This window comes from Trichechus manatus, unplaced genomic scaffold (assembly GCF_000243295.1).
Source record: "Trichechus manatus latirostris isolate Lorelei unplaced genomic scaffold, TriManLat1.0 scaffold00054, whole genome shotgun sequence".
NCBI classification, from domain to species: Eukaryota; Metazoa; Chordata; class Mammalia; order Sirenia; family Trichechidae; genus Trichechus; species Trichechus manatus.
Genome location: NW_004443990.1, coordinates 8157682 through 8174669, shown reverse-complemented (window position 1 = coordinate 8174669; position 16988 = coordinate 8157682). Strand labels below are relative to the sequence as shown.

Genomic DNA, 16988 nt, shown 5'->3' with positions numbered 1-16988 from the left:
AAAGAGAGCAGCTTTGTGATTATAATGATACAAGTAACAACATAGGAGAAATGAAATTGAGAGTAAAGATGGTTTAATTCATTGTATTGTTTAATGTTTAGTTTTCAGTTTGAAGAAAAAGAGAAATATCTATGTATGTCTCTGTGTATACAAACCCGTAGGCATATATACTGAAACACAACTCTTCATTTCAGAGACAAGCATCTGTAGTAAAAAATAGACTACCCAAAATCAACCTGACAACTATCCATTTTTTATAAATTATGTATTGATCATGCATACTATTCAGTTTCTCTTATGTATATGTTGTTGTGGTGGTGTTGCGTGCTGTGGAGTTCATACTGTGTCATAGCAACCTTATATGACCAAGTAGAAGTGCCCCATAGGGCTTCCTAGGCTGTCTGTAAACTTTATGGGTGCAGATTTCCAGATCTTTTCTCCCACAGAGGGGCTGATGGGTTCGAACCGCCCACCTTTTGATTAGCAGGCAAGCACTTAACCATTATGCCATCAGAGCTCCTCTTGTGTATATAGCATGATATTATTCTGTTAATGGGATTTGAGTGATACAGACTTTTTCTAGGCTTTAGTGAAAATACGACGTCTGCATTTTTCCAAGAATTTCCGTTTGTTCACAATTAATGAGTCTTTAAAAATTACAAATTGAGAGTAACAGTGTATAATTCTTAAATACTTTTAAAAATCAGAAATTTTAGTTGTATGAAATTTGGCAAAGTTTTCTTCCCTTTGTTTTGGTATCTTTTTGAAGATCTTGACATGAAATCAGCACAGTAATAATAATTACACGAAATAAATCCTTTAAGTGCATTGGAAATCACTACTAGATTTTTAGTTTGTTTTCCAATAATGGTTGCCAGTTGCTTCCAAAGGGACCAAAACCAACAAAAACCCGTTGTCATTGAGTCGATTCTGACTCATAACAACAGGGGGACACAATTTGATATCCTTCATTCACTCACTTTTACACTTGTACTTGAATTATTTTGAGACAGTGGCCTGATCCTAAAAACAGAATAATCTCCCCCTTTGAAGGTACAATACCAGTTGCCATCGAATCGATTTGACTCATGGTGACCCATTTGTATCAGAATAGAACTGTGCCCCAGAGGGTTTTCAAAGTCCAGCTTTTTGTAGATCACCAGACCTGTGGGTGGACTTAAACCACCAACCTTTCAGTTAGCAGCCCAACACATTAACTGTTTGCAGAAGGTGTATTACCTATTTTAAATTATGGAAATTCATTTAACTTCATTTTGTGTAGTGGCCTGAAAAGAAAGCAGTGAGGAACGAAAAGGGGCAGGGACGAAGGAGGAAGAAAAGAAGAGTAAGGGTAGAAATAAATAAAAAGGAAAGAACAAGCTATGAAGGAATCCTTTTTTTACCAGAAAGATCAAGTCCACGGTTTTTTTTAACCAGGAATGGCTACCAGAATACTTACTCACTGTTCTGTGAAGAGTGGGCTGTACTGTTCTCCAACATCTAAATATTTTTTGATGAGTTCTTGTGCCTTAGAGAATAACCCAACTTTATCATTTAAATTCATGAGCATAACTTCCCATGAAATTACACTTGTTGTTATTTTTTCTTCAAGTTATAACAACTTTTAACAGGCATGGGCTGTTCTTCTAGCAACTACTTTTGATCAACTCTCTAAAACCTACTCTCACACTTAAGTTGTTTTTAAGGTTTCTTTCAGCATAGTGTTATGACCTAAGGCAGCAATGAATTGGTGAACAGTCCAAAACTCAAATATTTAGCCTGTCTCAACCAGTCTTTGCCCTAAAGAAACATGGGAAATTGTTCATTTGGCAACCTCTCTCTAGGTTCAGATAAGCCCAATTGTAGTTGGCCTCCCCTGTGCAAAGCCTGGGTTGAATACTTGAAGAGGGCAAAGTCCTGAGGCAGAAATGTAAAGTCAAATCAGCACAGGATTCTCTGTGGACTATTGAAATTGAAAATGAACTTTGTAACAGCTGGTGCAGCTGGCATGTGAGTTACCTTAGTTTATGGATGAAGCAACAAAGGAAACTTTAGTAACAGATTAAGTAAATATATCTCTAAAAGAGACAATAAGTTGTCCCTAAACAGATAATTGAAGAGGCATGCCTTTCTTCGGAGCCCTGGTGACACAGTGGTTAAGAGTTCAGCTGCGAATGGAAAGGTTGGCCGTCCAAACCTACCAGCCACTCCACAGGAGAAAGATGTGGCAATCTGCTTCCATAAAGATTTACAGCATTGGAGGGATTTTTGCTTTCTTCACTGATTTTCAGTGTTACCTCTGTGGTTTGCCAATTTCCCAGATAATGTTTTTTCCAGGTTATTGCTATTGGGGACTGTGCTGCTATGGACAAATTTTTGGGGTCTCTGGTTAAACATGTGAGCAGTTATTGCAGTTACTCTTGGTTATTTACCTGAGGCATAGACTTGCTAGGTCATGGGGTTTGTAAATGTTGCACTTGGTAATGCCAAACCATTTTCTAACTTGCACCAATTTATACTCTCTACAGCCTTTCCAACACTCAGTATTGTCAGACTTTATAATTTTTGCCAATTGAATGGGTATAAAAATGTACCATACTGTATTCTTGCTTTGCATTTCCCTTTTCAGATCACCAGTGATGCTTTCTTTATGTTTTATTGGCGACACGTATTTTTCTTTGGTGAAATGTTTCCTACCCTTCTTTTGTTGGATTGTTTGTGTTCTTATTTGCATAAGAAATCTCTATGCCTTTTTGATACTAATTCTTTGACAGCTGTGCATATTGTGAATACATTCTCCTAGTTTCAGTTGTCAAAAGGGGGGGGGGGCAGCAAGTGATTAGTAAAGACATGTTCACGTTTCTACACTTTTAGAGATTGTATTCCTTTGTGGATTTATTAAAGAAACAGTAAAGCTTCTAATTTAAGAATTGATGCGACTTCCCACTCCTTTTTTATTCTTCTCCAGTCATCTGAATATTTTATAGTTTTTTCAGCATAACGCTAGAGGAAATTCTAAGATGCCATCTCATCTTCAGAGAGAAAAAGAGAAACACATTTGTTTGTTAGTCATTTCTGTCCTAGTAGAGTACTCTAGTAAAGTGTTCCTGTTTCCATTTCAGATGGTCTCTTGTGACCTCAGAGTGTCAACTTTTATCTTCTGTTAAAAACCCTCTTCACAAGGATCCTTCATGCTACTCTTTTATAGCCATAGCCCCCCTCTTTCCATCCTACCTTCCCTAACTCCTGGCAACCACTAATCTGTTCTCCTTCTATATAATTTTGTCATTTCAAGAGTGTTATATAAATGAAATCGTACAGTATCTAACTTTTTGGAATTGGCTTTTTTCACTCAGCATAATTCCCTCGAGATCCATCCAAGTTGTTGTGTATACCAGTAGTTCCATTCTTTTCATTGCTGAGTGCATGTGAAACTGGTGATACCTGAATAAGGTTGGTGGGTTGTATCAATGTCAATTTCCTGGTTGTGATATTGTACAATATTAATGCAAGACGTAACCACTGGGGGAGTCTAGATGAAGGGTACGCAGGACCTCTCTGTATTATTTCTTACAACTGTGTGTGAATCTACAATTATCTCAAAATGAAAGGTTAATAAAAAGCAAAAAAAAAATCTTTAAGAAAAGAGATTATAAAGCTCTTATAATGATAGAGCTTTGACAGCAAACTGAATGGAGAAACTTATTATACAAAATTAATTGGATTTATTTTTCAACATTAACTCCCTTTTTGTGATTCAGAAAATGACTCGTGTATTCTCCACTGTTAGACTCTGCCTAGGAAACTGCCTAAGGTAAAGACAGCCTGCTTGGAAAAGGAACATGAGGACATAGCTTTGGGACAGCCCAGTTGGCATTCCTGTCTGCACAGACACCAGCCATACCTAGTGATTCACTGAAGGTCAATGTAGCATTCTAAGCAAATATTCTAAGCAAACAAAAGCGTCTATTTCAGAATTCTCATTTCCAAAAAAAAAAAAAATTTAATCTAGAAAACATCTTACCATCTTATGAATTCTGAGAGAAATTTAATTCTATTTAAGCTATAGATGCATTTTAATTGTGTTAGATTAATTTGAATCACAGAATTTCCCATGTTGAAGGAATTTGTAAGGGAAGTAGTCTTATTGTTCATAGAAAACTTCCGGTTCATTTGATCATAGTATTGTCTGTAGTTGGTTGGCCAAGTTAGAGCAGATGATGGTAAGGTTCTAGGTTCCAGCCTGTGAGCCACATAGATTCTGGCTTATTCAGGGACCACATACCACACTCTCTCATCAGTTGCTTCACATATGCCTATTGTTACTCATAAGGAACACCTGGCAAGAGAATTTAAGAAACGTTTATTAAGTATTCATTTTGTATGAAAGTACTGTCTGAAAGCTAGACATATGTCTTAAAGGAACCATCAGCCTAGTAAAAAGAAAAAAATAGGGCAAAACCATCACTTCCTAGAAAGCATTTCAGAATTGGTGCTCTGTAGCTGGCGAGCTGTTAGACTCATCTTTGTATACCAGGGTTAGCATTACTCCTTATTGTTTTCCTTATTTAACAAAAAACAAATGCAAATCTCTAAAATTCCATAGGTGCGGTTGCTAAGAGAGCACCTTTCAGAGTGTATTTTAAACATCTTTGTAAATGCCAAACATTGTATGTTTCTTAATGTTAGAGCAATATATATTAATTTGGCTGACAAACTAGTAAATTTTACCCAAGGAGGAAGTGGTGATAAGGCAGTTGATACTATAAAACTCTTATCTTGGCGGTTTACTATGTGAGAAACACTTTCAGTACTTTTATTTCAATATAGGACTCATGACATTGTGTTAAATGATATATTCACAAGCTTTTTTAGAGTTGAAAACAAGACTTCTCTAGTCATGCTGAATCCCACATAAATAAATCTACTCTGCTTGAAAATGTTTTACTTTGATTCATTGTCATCCATGTGTTGATATCTTTGATTGTCTATGACTGTGGATTTTAAATTGAGCTGTGAACTCCATCACAATTCTTCAGTATTAAAGGCAACGATTTCCTGGAGTGATTGCTAGTGACAGTCGGCCACTCTTGACCATATACCCTTTATCTTACCTGTTTCTTATTTCCACTCCTGCTTTTGCTTCTTCCCTCCTCTTGTATTCCTAATCGATAACTGTTTCCCCCTTTTTCTTCCATCAGTTTATAAGATCTCTACATTGTAAATCTATTAACCCTTTTCCTACCAAATCTGGGGCAAATATTTTCCCCTGTAAACAAATTGCCTTTCTAATTTTTTTCAAAGTTTTTAAAAACAGGCATTTTTATGTTGTCAGATCTTTTATGTGATTTCTCCTTTTTTATATAACTTTTAAAAAATTCATTCTTAGCCAGATTTTAGATGCATATTTACTTATGTTTTTCATTATTTAACCTATCTAAGAAATTCTTTTGTTTGGTATATGATATGAAATGAGAGTCTACACTATTTTTTTTCAAATACTTTTAAAGTCTCATATAACGTAGGGTCTCTTTGGGAATATCTGGTCTTCCTAGTTGCTTTGTCAATAAATATTTATTGGGTGAATGAATGAACATTTTATCTAACTCTTATTTGGCAAATAGCAGCTATCATAGCTTTATGTATGTCTTAAATCCTTTGACTGTGTCCCAGCTTGTTTGTTTCTTTCTAATTTTTTTTCCAATTCTCAATGATTTATTCTTCCAAATCAGCTTAAGAATCTTATTTGTTTAGATATTGTGATATTTAGATTCAAATTTAGAACTCTGTCAGATTCCTCCAAAGCAAGCCAAAAAAAAAAAAATATAAAAATTTCATTCAACTTGAATTAACTCCCCCCCCCCCAGGTTAATTTGGAATGAGTACATTTCTCTTCTAAAATCAGATCTCCATTGAACCCCAAACTTCAGATTAATTATAAATATTCAATATCTGGAAAAGTAGCCTTTGAGCTATACTGTGTTGCAATGAAGACAGTTTAAACACTGATTATGAAAGGAAGTATCTGATACTGTAAATGTTCCATTTGGGTACATTTGTAACCAGAATTGAAGAAGTAGAGAAATCTTTTTTTTTTTTTTTTTAATGTCAACCCTCACTAGACTAAGACATAGATGTTCGAGGTTAAAAATATCTTCAAAATGAGGGGTTAACTATTAATATTTATATTGCAAACCTACAGCTTTCACATAGTAAAACTTATCAGATGTACTTGTGTGTCTGTCCTTGATTTGGAACTTCTGTTTATAAGGGAGATTGAAAATTACTTCTTAGATTTTCTTTGATGTTCAGAGGCAGAAATCAATTTTGCACCTTTTGGAGAGTCAGGCAGCTGCAGGTAAAGAAGTTGACGGCTCTTGGGAGGGTTAATTAGAGCTAATTATAGTTTGATCAACCTGCTTTTCCTCTAAAAAGCTTTAACCAAAGCTGCTTCTGCAAAGTGAGGATTTTGCCTTTTCACACAAACTAGAGAAAATCGTTGTTTCTTGGATTTGCAGATACCTATCATTATTATATACTTTACAAAAAAGAGTTGCCACTTAGAATCAGAGATTTGAGTGGGGTTCCAAAGGACCTTCAAGATTATGTGGCCCTTGAGAGCATGAGAGACTCATGGTAGAAAATTGTCACTTTTAAAGAAATATAGAGCAGTGTATTTAATTTTTACGTCTTATATATTTAATGGAAAACCAAAAAATAAAATTATCAAACACAATCAAGTGTAACTGTCCTTTCCCAATCTTAGCATTTTTTTTTTTTTTTTAATTCCACTTAGTTTTGAGAGAATCTCATTTGCTTGGTAAATACCATAAAAAGATTTTTTTTTAAATTATGTATGAAGAGAGGAGAATGAAATGATTTGCTTTTCATTATATGGTGTTTCTTCCATAGCATGGTTTATCTGTTTTATGGTTGTTACTGTGATTACTCAAATGAAATGTAATTCTACTAATATTCCCATAAAACTGAAACCTTTTTATGGAGAACTTTCCTATGAAAACTTACTAATAAGATCTCTGAGGCAATTATTACATATGAAAAGCTAAATTGTCATATGTAGTTTTTGTCAACTCAGTTATCCACTCATTTTATGTTAAGTGGACCATCTGTTCATGTTAGATAGGGCTTTTATTCTTAGACAGCTTGTGTTCTAATTGGGCAGTCAAGATTCTCTGAGTTTAGAAAGTTAGGTAATAAAATGTTGGAATGACAGTTCAAGATAGCAGTAAGAGATATGCAGAAGAATGTGATTAATTACATACAGCAGATATTATAAAAGATAAAAAGTGGGAGAGATAATTCACAGCTGAACAGGTCCAGAAGAACTAGAGAGGATGAAATCTGAGCTAGGTCTGGAGGATGAGTGAGAACTGGATGAAGAAAAAAGGTACCCCCAATGGAAGGAATGGTGTGCTCAAAAGCACGGTGGTGGTAAGAGAGTTCAGTCTGGGAAATATGGTAAGTTAATACACTTGGATTTGGTGATCATGGAAGAGAGTTGAATGCACTAAAGCTGGAAGGATTGAGTTGGGACAAGTAGTGAAGAACTTTGAAGTATGGCGATTGAAGATATATTTTATCATATAACATTCAGGGTTTGTTATCTACGGTGGAACTTGAACAATATCTTAGGAAAATCAATCCATCAGAAGTTTGCAGGATACATTGTGAAGAACACAGTAGGCAGGGAGATCGCTTATGGGATTTTTGTAGTATTTATGTTTATGAGGTGATAAAAACATGCATTGGTAATGTGGTAAGAATGGAAATTAAGGAATGGCTGCAAATTACATCATAAACGAAGACTTCGAAGTGCGTGACAACTGGTTAGGTTAAGGAGATGGAGTAGGGAGCTGGAGGTATACATAGAAGAGGAGTGGGAAAAGAGAAAGGGGAGAGTACTTATCAGAGGCATGTATAAAGTTCTGTGAATCAATTTTCTCCCCCATTGCATTCATGCTTAAAGGGTGAGTTGTAGATTCATACAAAAATATCTACCTTTGTAGATATTTGAGATTGCTTTGAGATTATCCATTGAGAGATATACTACACATATTTTAATAAATCAGATACAGTAAAACCTGCAGAAGACGGAACCTGTGTAAGGCAGAAACCTGTTGTAGATGGAAAACTAAAATATTTTCCACTAAATAGAGAGTGATAGAGAAGTGGTGACTGCGCCCTGTGAAAGACGGAAAACTTGCAAGACTGCCCCGTCGAGTCCCAGCGCTCACGGGCTTTACTGTATATATTTTAAGAGAATTAGATGTATCTTGTTTTTAAAACACTTTTCCTTGAACAGCCCCCTCCCCGAGGTCACCCTTAATCTTTTTCGCAAGCTCTAGAGGGACCAAGACCAGGAAGGTTTTTCCAGTGAGCGGACGTAGGAAGCTGATAAGAGAAGTGTTCTTTAGGAGTTGGTAGCATAAACCACATTACAATGGAACATATATCTCTTTGCAGTCTCCTTTCAGCAATTGACATTTTGAAAGATTTACTGATTAGCTTGAGATTTATAGGACTTCTAAGGTTAGCAGTGTGGATGTGCTAGCCTAATCACGAATGTGTAACTGCAGCTAATCCTTCTTCCTTCTACTTTAGGGAGCCGTTAGGACTCATAACTAAAGAGGAAAGGCTTTTACATAATTATTGCTAAGATTTAAAAAAGACATGTGCACACTATATTTCCAAACAACTTCTCTAAAGCTCACAAACTGGTATTATTGAGTGCCACAGACAAGCCCTTAATAAATTACCTATTTTAGCTCTCTAATCGAGAGGGTGATTAAATATAGTTTTTCAAAAGTAGAAAAGAGGAAACGGAAAAAACTACCAAAAACTGTAATAGTTTCTTTAACCTCTTGTGAGAGTTGTTTTGATCTTGTCAAGTAGGTGGTGTTACTCTTTGTTATACAGATGAACAAACTGAGTTTTAGAGACAAAATTACACAGCCAGAAAATAAAGAGGAAAAAAAATCGCAGATCGAAGATTCTGACCTAGGTTTGTCTCATCTAAAGCCCATGTTTTTAATTCTATATCATGTTGCCTTGTGGGGGGAAAAGCGCTTTATGTGGAAGAATACACAAGATATTGTCCAAACACAATCACATAGCCAAGTGTGAAGCATTTGTAACACACACACTTTTGTTTGTTTGGATTATTTTTCTAAAGAAGAATTTGGTCTGATCTTCCCTGAGGATTCACTGTGAAATTGTGAGGTGGAAAAATCCCCATTTGACAAAGGGATCATGTAATTTAAAGGTATTTCATCAGTATCACCAAAAAAAATTTGTCAGCTATTTTACTTCGTAATTCAGCATTCCCTTCTAGCATATTTGATCATACTGCTTAGCATTAAAAAGCATAATACGTATGTCATTTTTTCTAATTTACTACTGTATCTTGGTTTTTCTTTTATTACCTAACTTTCTAAACGGAATTAAAGTCTGCCTAATACCAGTAAATCAGTGAATTGACTACAGCATTTGCCATGGTGGGATTTCCAGCTCATGGGAGGTACTGGAAAAATTCTGGCTCACTTGTCACTGACATAGGAGGCTTTACAGTTATTTATTGGAATACAGCCTGGGAGGAAAAGAAAAAAATGGATTTATGTGATCTTGTATTGCTAAATACGGCACACTGCTGCTGTCTTTTCTTTACTGCTTCCTCTAAGAGTCATCATTCCAATGCACTAATCTTTTAAACAGCCATTCAGTGGGAATTGGGCTAGAACCTTGCTAAGAGGTCACATTCACCAGCCTGACAGTTATACATTTACAAAAGGAATAGCTTGAATTTATTCAGCATCAAAACCTCTGCATCTTTTACCACCCAACCGCATTTCACACTGTATTACCATCAGTGCACTATAATGGCTATATAAATTCCATCCAGATTCTTCTTTAATTAACTAGCATTCTTTGAACAAAAATAAAAGTGCTGTTTTTATAGGGGAATAAAAGCTGCATGAAGTGAGTGTGAAGGAGACAAATCATCATATTAGTTATTCTTTGTTGCAGCTATGGAGAATTCTCTGCCTCTGCTCTTTCTCTTCAGGGGCAATATATTTTTTTCTCGCTTGATTGAATGGAAGATGGGGAATGGTGTAGCAGCCTTGAATGTGTTTGAGTACTTTGTAATTGTCACATCCTAAGCTCATGCAGGGCTGATCACAAATGATACTGTAATCTACAAGTGATTTTTTTAACAATTTTTTTGTCATTGGAGAGGCACTATGACATAGTAGCCAAGAGTATGCCCTTTAGAACTAGAATGCCAGGGTTCAAATCCTCACTTGGCCATTTACTAGGTTTGTGATCTTGAGCAACTTAACTTTTCTGTGCTTCGGTTCCCTATCTATAAAATACGGATAGTAATAGGCCATACCTTACACAGCAGCATGGACATTAGCTGAGCTGATCCGTATAAAACACTCAGACAGTGCCAGCACATGGAAAGCCATTGTCTCCTTTATGCACAGCAACAGTCTGATGTGACATTGGCCAGGCTGTGACACTGGTGACTGTTGATCACCTGGGCTGAGCTGACTGAACGGGTGGGCTAAGTAGATGTCCTCTACTTTCCTCAGGTAATTCTTTCTAAAAATGCACTTTTATTCTAAGAAAATTACCTTCAGATACAATGAGATAAAGTTCTTTGCTTCAAGGGTATAGTAGGCAGTTGGTTGCCCATGTCTATCCATGTTGCACCCCTCTGCCAGATTTAGCTTTCTAAAGCACTGTGTTTTCCTGCCATTTTCTGCTCAAAAGGCTTCAAGACTTCCCCAGATACAAACTCTTCTGTCTGTTGTGTCATTTCTACCAGAGCCTCACCTCTTCTCTCCCTCCTTCCAACCTTTTTTATCCCATTACTCTCCTGTAGGAATGCTGTACTCCATTTAAATTGGTCTCATCTCATTTCTCAAATGTGCTGCATTTCTTCTTGCCTCTCTCCTTTTGTTCACATTGTTCTTTTTGTCTGACGTAGCCTCCTCTCCTCCACTTATCGAAGTCATACCTAACCTTCTAAGTTGACCCTTTGTATTTTTATCACATATATGGTTCTCTGGACACAGCAGCTACTAAGTTAATGTTGTTAATGATGATGAATTATCCCGATAGCTCTACTTTCAAACTATATTTAGAATCTAACCACTTCACACCACCTCCACCACTGTCACCTTGTCCAAGCTGCAGTCACGTTTTGCCTTCTCCCTTCCTCTTCTCCCTGCTTCCACCTTGCACACCGCTTTAGTCTACTCTCAATGCAGCAACAAAAGTAATCCTCTTAAAATTTAAGTCAGATCATACTCCTCTGCTCAGAAACCTCCAATGACTTCCCATCTCACCCTGAGTAAAAGCCAAAGTTCTTACAGTGGCCTAGAAAGCCCCTTAAGATCTGCACTCCACCCTACCTTCACCCTCCTTCCTGTTACCACTCCGACTTCATGTCCTTCTACTCCCCTCTTCCTGCCCCCTACTACTCTCTACATCTGCCCCTCTGGCGTCCTTGTTGTTCTCTAAAGATGCAAAGCACACAATCCCACCTCAGGGCCTTTGCACAAACTATCTCCTCTACTCAGAAAGCTTCTCCTTGGGAAATCTTCATGCCTCCATCCCTCCTGCAGATCTCCGATTAAATGTCACTTCAATGAGATCTTCCCAGATACTCCCTCCGTAATTTATTGTCTCTCTCCCCCTACTAGAATGTAAGTTCTGATGGTGGGGAGAGGCTTTTCGTCTATTTTGTTTAGTGCTGTATCCCCACTACCTGGAACAGAACCTGACACATAAGCACTTAAATATTTATTGAATGTATGAATGAAAAATTGATCCTTAAGAGTATGTCGATATTCCTAACCTTTTCCTGTACTTCAAATGTAGTTAGGCTCAACAAGAGCAAGTGTCCTGTAACAGCTCCAAGAAAATTAAAATAGCCATAGTTGAATATTAGCCATGGCAATTGGAGCAGAAAGTTCCATTCCAAACAAGAGAGATTTCTGCATCAAGTAAAGAAAACAGAAATGGTTTATAGTATAATACCTGCCATGTTAAATTATATCAGTGTCTTGGGGGACCGTCTTTGACCCAGTGCCAAGCACATTTTGAAAGAGTAAGTGGTTTTGGCTACGCTATCCTGTTCCTAAGGTGGAGGGTGTAGCTAGTGTATGGTGGTTTGTTTGTTTGTTTGTTTTTTGGTCATTTAGAGGCAGAATAATGTGGTGGGGAAAAAAAAAAAAAAAAAAACCTTAGTATTGGAGCCAGGCAGACCTGGATTCAAATTCTGGTGCTACTCTGTGTCCTTGCACAGGTTGCATGACCTCTCTGAGTCTGTTTGTGTATAAAATGGTTTTTATTATTATTATTATTATTATTTTATTGTTGTAGTTTAAGTGAAAGTTTATAATTCAAGTTAGTCTCTCATACAAAAATATATACATTATTATGTGATCCTAATTGCTCTCTCTGTACTTGTGACAGCACATTCCTCCTTTCCACCCCGATTTCCTGTGTCCATTCAAGCAGCTCCTGACCCCTCTCTGCCTTCCCATCTCACTTCTGAACAGGAGCTGCCCATCTAGTCTCATGTATCTACTTGAGCTAAGAAGCACACTGTTCACAAGTATCATTTTATGTCCCATAGTCCAGTATAATCTTTGTCTGAAGAGTTGGCCTTAGGAAGGGTTTTAGTTCTAGGTTGACAGTCCGGGGGCCATGCTTTCTGGAATTCCTCCCGTCTCAGTCAGACCATTAAGTCTGGTCTTTTTACCAGAATTTGAGTTCTGCACCCCATCTTTTTCCTGCTCCATCGGGGACTGTCTGTTGTGTTCCCTGTCAGGGCGGTCATTGGTGATAGCCGGGCACCAGCTCTTTCTTCTGGTTTCAAGCTGATGCAGTCTCCAGTTTATGTGGCCCTTTCTGTCTCTTGGGCTACTGCTTTCCTTGTGTCTGTGGTGTTCTTCATTCTCCTTTACTCCAGGTGGGTTGAGACTAATTGATGCATCTTAGATGGCCGGTCACTAGTTTTTAAGACCCCAGACACCACTCACCAAAGTAGGATGCGGAACACTTTCTTAAAAAACTTTGTTATGCCAGTTGACCTAGATGTCCCCTGAAAGCGTGGTCCCCAGGCCCCCCATCCCTGCTACTCTGTCTCTCAAAGTATTTCATTGTATTCAGGAAACTTCTTAGCTTTGGTTTAGTCCAGTTGTGCTGACTTCACCTGTAGTGTGTGCTGTCCTTCCCTTCACCTAAGATAATTCTTGTCTACTATCTAGTTAGTGAATAACCTCTCCCTTCCTCCCCACCCATGTAACGAACAAAGAATGTTTTCTTCTGTAAAATGGTGTTTAATAATGCCTTTCCCGCAATGTCGTTCTAAAGATTAAATAAGAAAAGAATAAAAGACACATAAAGCATCTGAGATGCAACATGTTTAATAAACACCTTGTGGGCATTGTGTCGCACAGAAATAGCTATATATTTTACTGTTGAATTATTTTGGTTTAAATCAAAAAGGAGGAGTAGCAGTTAGATTGATGTGTACGAGAAAAAGCTTTGGCCCCTGAGGCTTGGTCCACGGAGAAGCCCCACGACACTCTATAAATCTGTCAGCAGCATCCGGTGAAGCTGCAAGAGCCTTCTTAGAACATGAGCTCTACCACCAACTTGAGTTTTGCAGTAGCCTGCTCTTTTTATCCTTTGAAACAGTTCTTATTCTTCTGTTTTCCTTTTTCATTTCTCTCCTACTTTCCTTATTTTCAAAATGTTATGCTAGGTGTGTGAAGTTAGAGGTTCCATACTGAAAATTACCCAAGAAATCTATAAAGGAAAATTAATATTAAGCAATGGCTTCATGTAATAAAATAACAGAAATATTAATTTTCAAGCCACAAAGTGAAGAACATATGTATATTGAGTGCATTTTTAGAATTAACACTTCAAGTATTTTGTTTTTTTTTTGTTTAAAAAATGACATTATAATCTTCAGGAAGCCAAAGCTGTAGTTGAAGAAACAAGAGCCCTACGAAGTCGGATTCATCTTGCCGAAGCTGCACAGAGGCAGGCGCATGGGATGGAAATGGACTATGAAGAAGTAATCCGTCTGTTAGAGGCCGAGATTACAGAGCTAAAGGCTCAGCTTGCTGATTATTCTGACCAAAATAAAGTAAGCAAAACAGTCCTCTCTTCTAGTTACCATGGTTTCCTTGCCGTTGTCATGTATCCTGTTTTCATCTGCACTTCTAAACTAGGTCAGTGTTTGTATTCTATTATTCAATGATGGGATGATGTGTCCTGAGGGAGGTAGCATGAAGGTTGGGAGCCTTCCTTTATCCAGATAGCTTTTGGGATGGAAAAGCATGTGCCCCAAGTTTATCTGGGTCATTGGTCAACATTATACAGTTCAGGCGTTAAGTCCTGTAAATATTTTACATTTAATTCATTACGGTGGTTTTCTCTTTTGCGTCTAAATTTGCTAACTTGTCTTGTGGGGAGAGGAGGAGAGTCTAGGGATGGGTTTTGCTCTTTGATTAGAGCACATAAGGAAGTATGAAAATTAAATAATTTTTACCCCATGCCCAAGATAATTAATGGGGAGAAATTGAGTTTGAGTTTAATGTTTGTTGTTTTGAGGAGTTTTTGCTTTTTTCCAATTTCAGTAGCAAAATCCTGAATACTTTTCAGAAGGCAGTGTGAACCAATATTTTTTTTCATATAATACATACTGTATTCATTGAATATTCTTCAAAAACTATAATAGATACATACATTTTTACTTCACTAGTGGAAGGTAGAATATTGAATAAATTGAAATTGATATTTTATAACTTTGTAGAGTTTTTTACTTATAAACATGATAGGTGTTTTTGTCTCTCATACTGTCAAAAGAACATAAAACAATTTTTAATAATTTACAATTATTTGATTTAACATAAAACAGTTAAATACTTTAAATTGACTATGTGGAAGTGAAACAAGTTTTCAAAAAACAAAATGTAGGACAAAATATGAAATTTTCTTTGGTTAGCTCTTGAGAGACCCTGAGATATTTTTGTTTAAATCAATTTACATCTGTCCATTTTAACCAATTCCAAAAGAAGGCTCATGTTTCTATCACTCTTTGATAATATCACAAGGCCAATGTGAAAACATACTACTTGAGAAGGCAGCAAGATTTAGGAATACTACATGCATTTTATTGGTTTTGACCCAGTATTTGCATTCTGAATACAGTGATATGTGATATGTTACATGAGTAATTTTAACCTGATTCTGAAAATAATTGGGGAATATTAGGAGTTTTTTTTCAATAATTAAGTTACTTTTGGAGGAAAAATCAACATCTTTAAGAATACTTTCTTTTTAAATAATATAACTTCAAGTTTTTCACATGAATTTGTTCAATTTTTTTTTTAATTTAGATTATTTACAATTCTCTCTTCCTGCTTCTAGCAGAGAAATGTTTTTGTCTGGTAACAAAATTACTATAATTAATTTAGTTCTTTTCTCTTTTGGTATAATGGGGGTTTTATTTCATTCTTCTCAACAACATCCTAAGCTAAGCCGTTGATCTGTCTCTGTAAACAGTGTTTTTTTTTTCCAAATAAGATACGTTAGATATTGTTCTCGATATTAAATGAAAAAAGACACATAAAGCATCTGAGATGTAACGAGTTTAATAAATACCTTGTGGGCATTGCATCCTACAGAAATAACTATATATTTTGCTGTTTGCAACTTAACATTTTCTAAACCCAATACCAGTAGAGAAAGAGAAGGGAAACTTTTTTTTTTTTAATTGTTTAAGATAGTTTAAAGGGAGATGTTGACCAAGATGTGACAAGATAAAGATTCAAATATTCATCTTTAAGATGCAGTTCTTTTTCTTACAGTGTTTTTACTTTTAGTTTAAAATTTTTGCCTTATCTATTTATTATATTATATTTACCTTTTTTTAATCCACGTCCACCTTATAAAATAAAATATTACCAATATCTTTGAAGACCCACAATGTTTCTTCCCAATTGCACCCCTCTCATTTACCCTCTTCTTGAAGGATTCTAGAGGAAAATATTAAATGATGCAGGAAGCATCAAAAGAAGATGGAAGGAATACACAGAGTCTCTGCACCAAAAAGAAATAGCTGACGTTCAACCATTTTAGGAGGTAGCATATGATAAAGAACCAATGGTACTGAAGGAAGAAGCCCAAGCTGCTCTGAAGGTATTGGCGAAACACAAGGCTCCAGGAATTGACTGAATACCAAGTGAGATGTTTCAACAAACGGATGGAAAGCTGGAGGTGCTCACTCATCTATGTTAAGAAATTTGGTAGACAGCTACCTGGCCAACCGACTGGAAGAGACCCATATTTGTACACATTCCAAAGAAAGGTGATCCAACAGAATTCAGAAATTATCGAACAATATCATTAATAACACACACAAGTAAAATTTTGCTGAAGACCATTCAAAAACGATTGCAGCAGTACATCATTGGGCAACTGCTAGAAATTCAAGCCAGATTCAGAAGAGGACTTGGAACGAGGGATATCATTGTTGATGTCAGATGGATCTTGTCTGAAAGCAGAGAATACCAGACAGATGTTTACCTGTGTTTTATTGACTATGCAGAGGCATTTGACTGTGTGGATCATAACAAATTATAGATAACATTGTGAAGAATGGGAATTCCAGAACACTTAATTGGCTCATAAGGAACCTGTACCTAGACCAAGAGGCAGTCATTCAAACAGAACAGGGGATACTGCTTGGTTTAAAGTCAGAAAGGTGTGCATCCACTTTGTATCCTTTCACCATACTTATTCAATCTGTATGCTGAGCAAATAATCCGAGAAGCTGGACTATATGAGGAAGAACGCGGCATCAGGATTGGAGGAAGACTTTTTAACAACCTTCGATAGACAGATGACACACCCTTGCTTGCTGAAAGTGAAGAGGACTT

The 16988-nt window shown here is 36.6% G+C and overlaps 1 protein-coding gene across 1 annotated transcript in view; it reads left to right on the top strand.

Moving 5' to 3' along the window:
* The window catches only part of STXBP4 (syntaxin binding protein 4), a 197973-nt gene that overhangs the window by 82712 nt on the left and 98273 nt on the right, over nucleotides 1-16988 (top strand). Inside the window, exon 13 of the mRNA XM_004377907.2 lies at nucleotides 14015-14191. Coding sequence (XP_004377964.1) covers nucleotides 14015-14191 — 177 coding nt within the window. The remainder of the gene's footprint in view (nucleotides 1-14014; nucleotides 14192-16988) is intronic.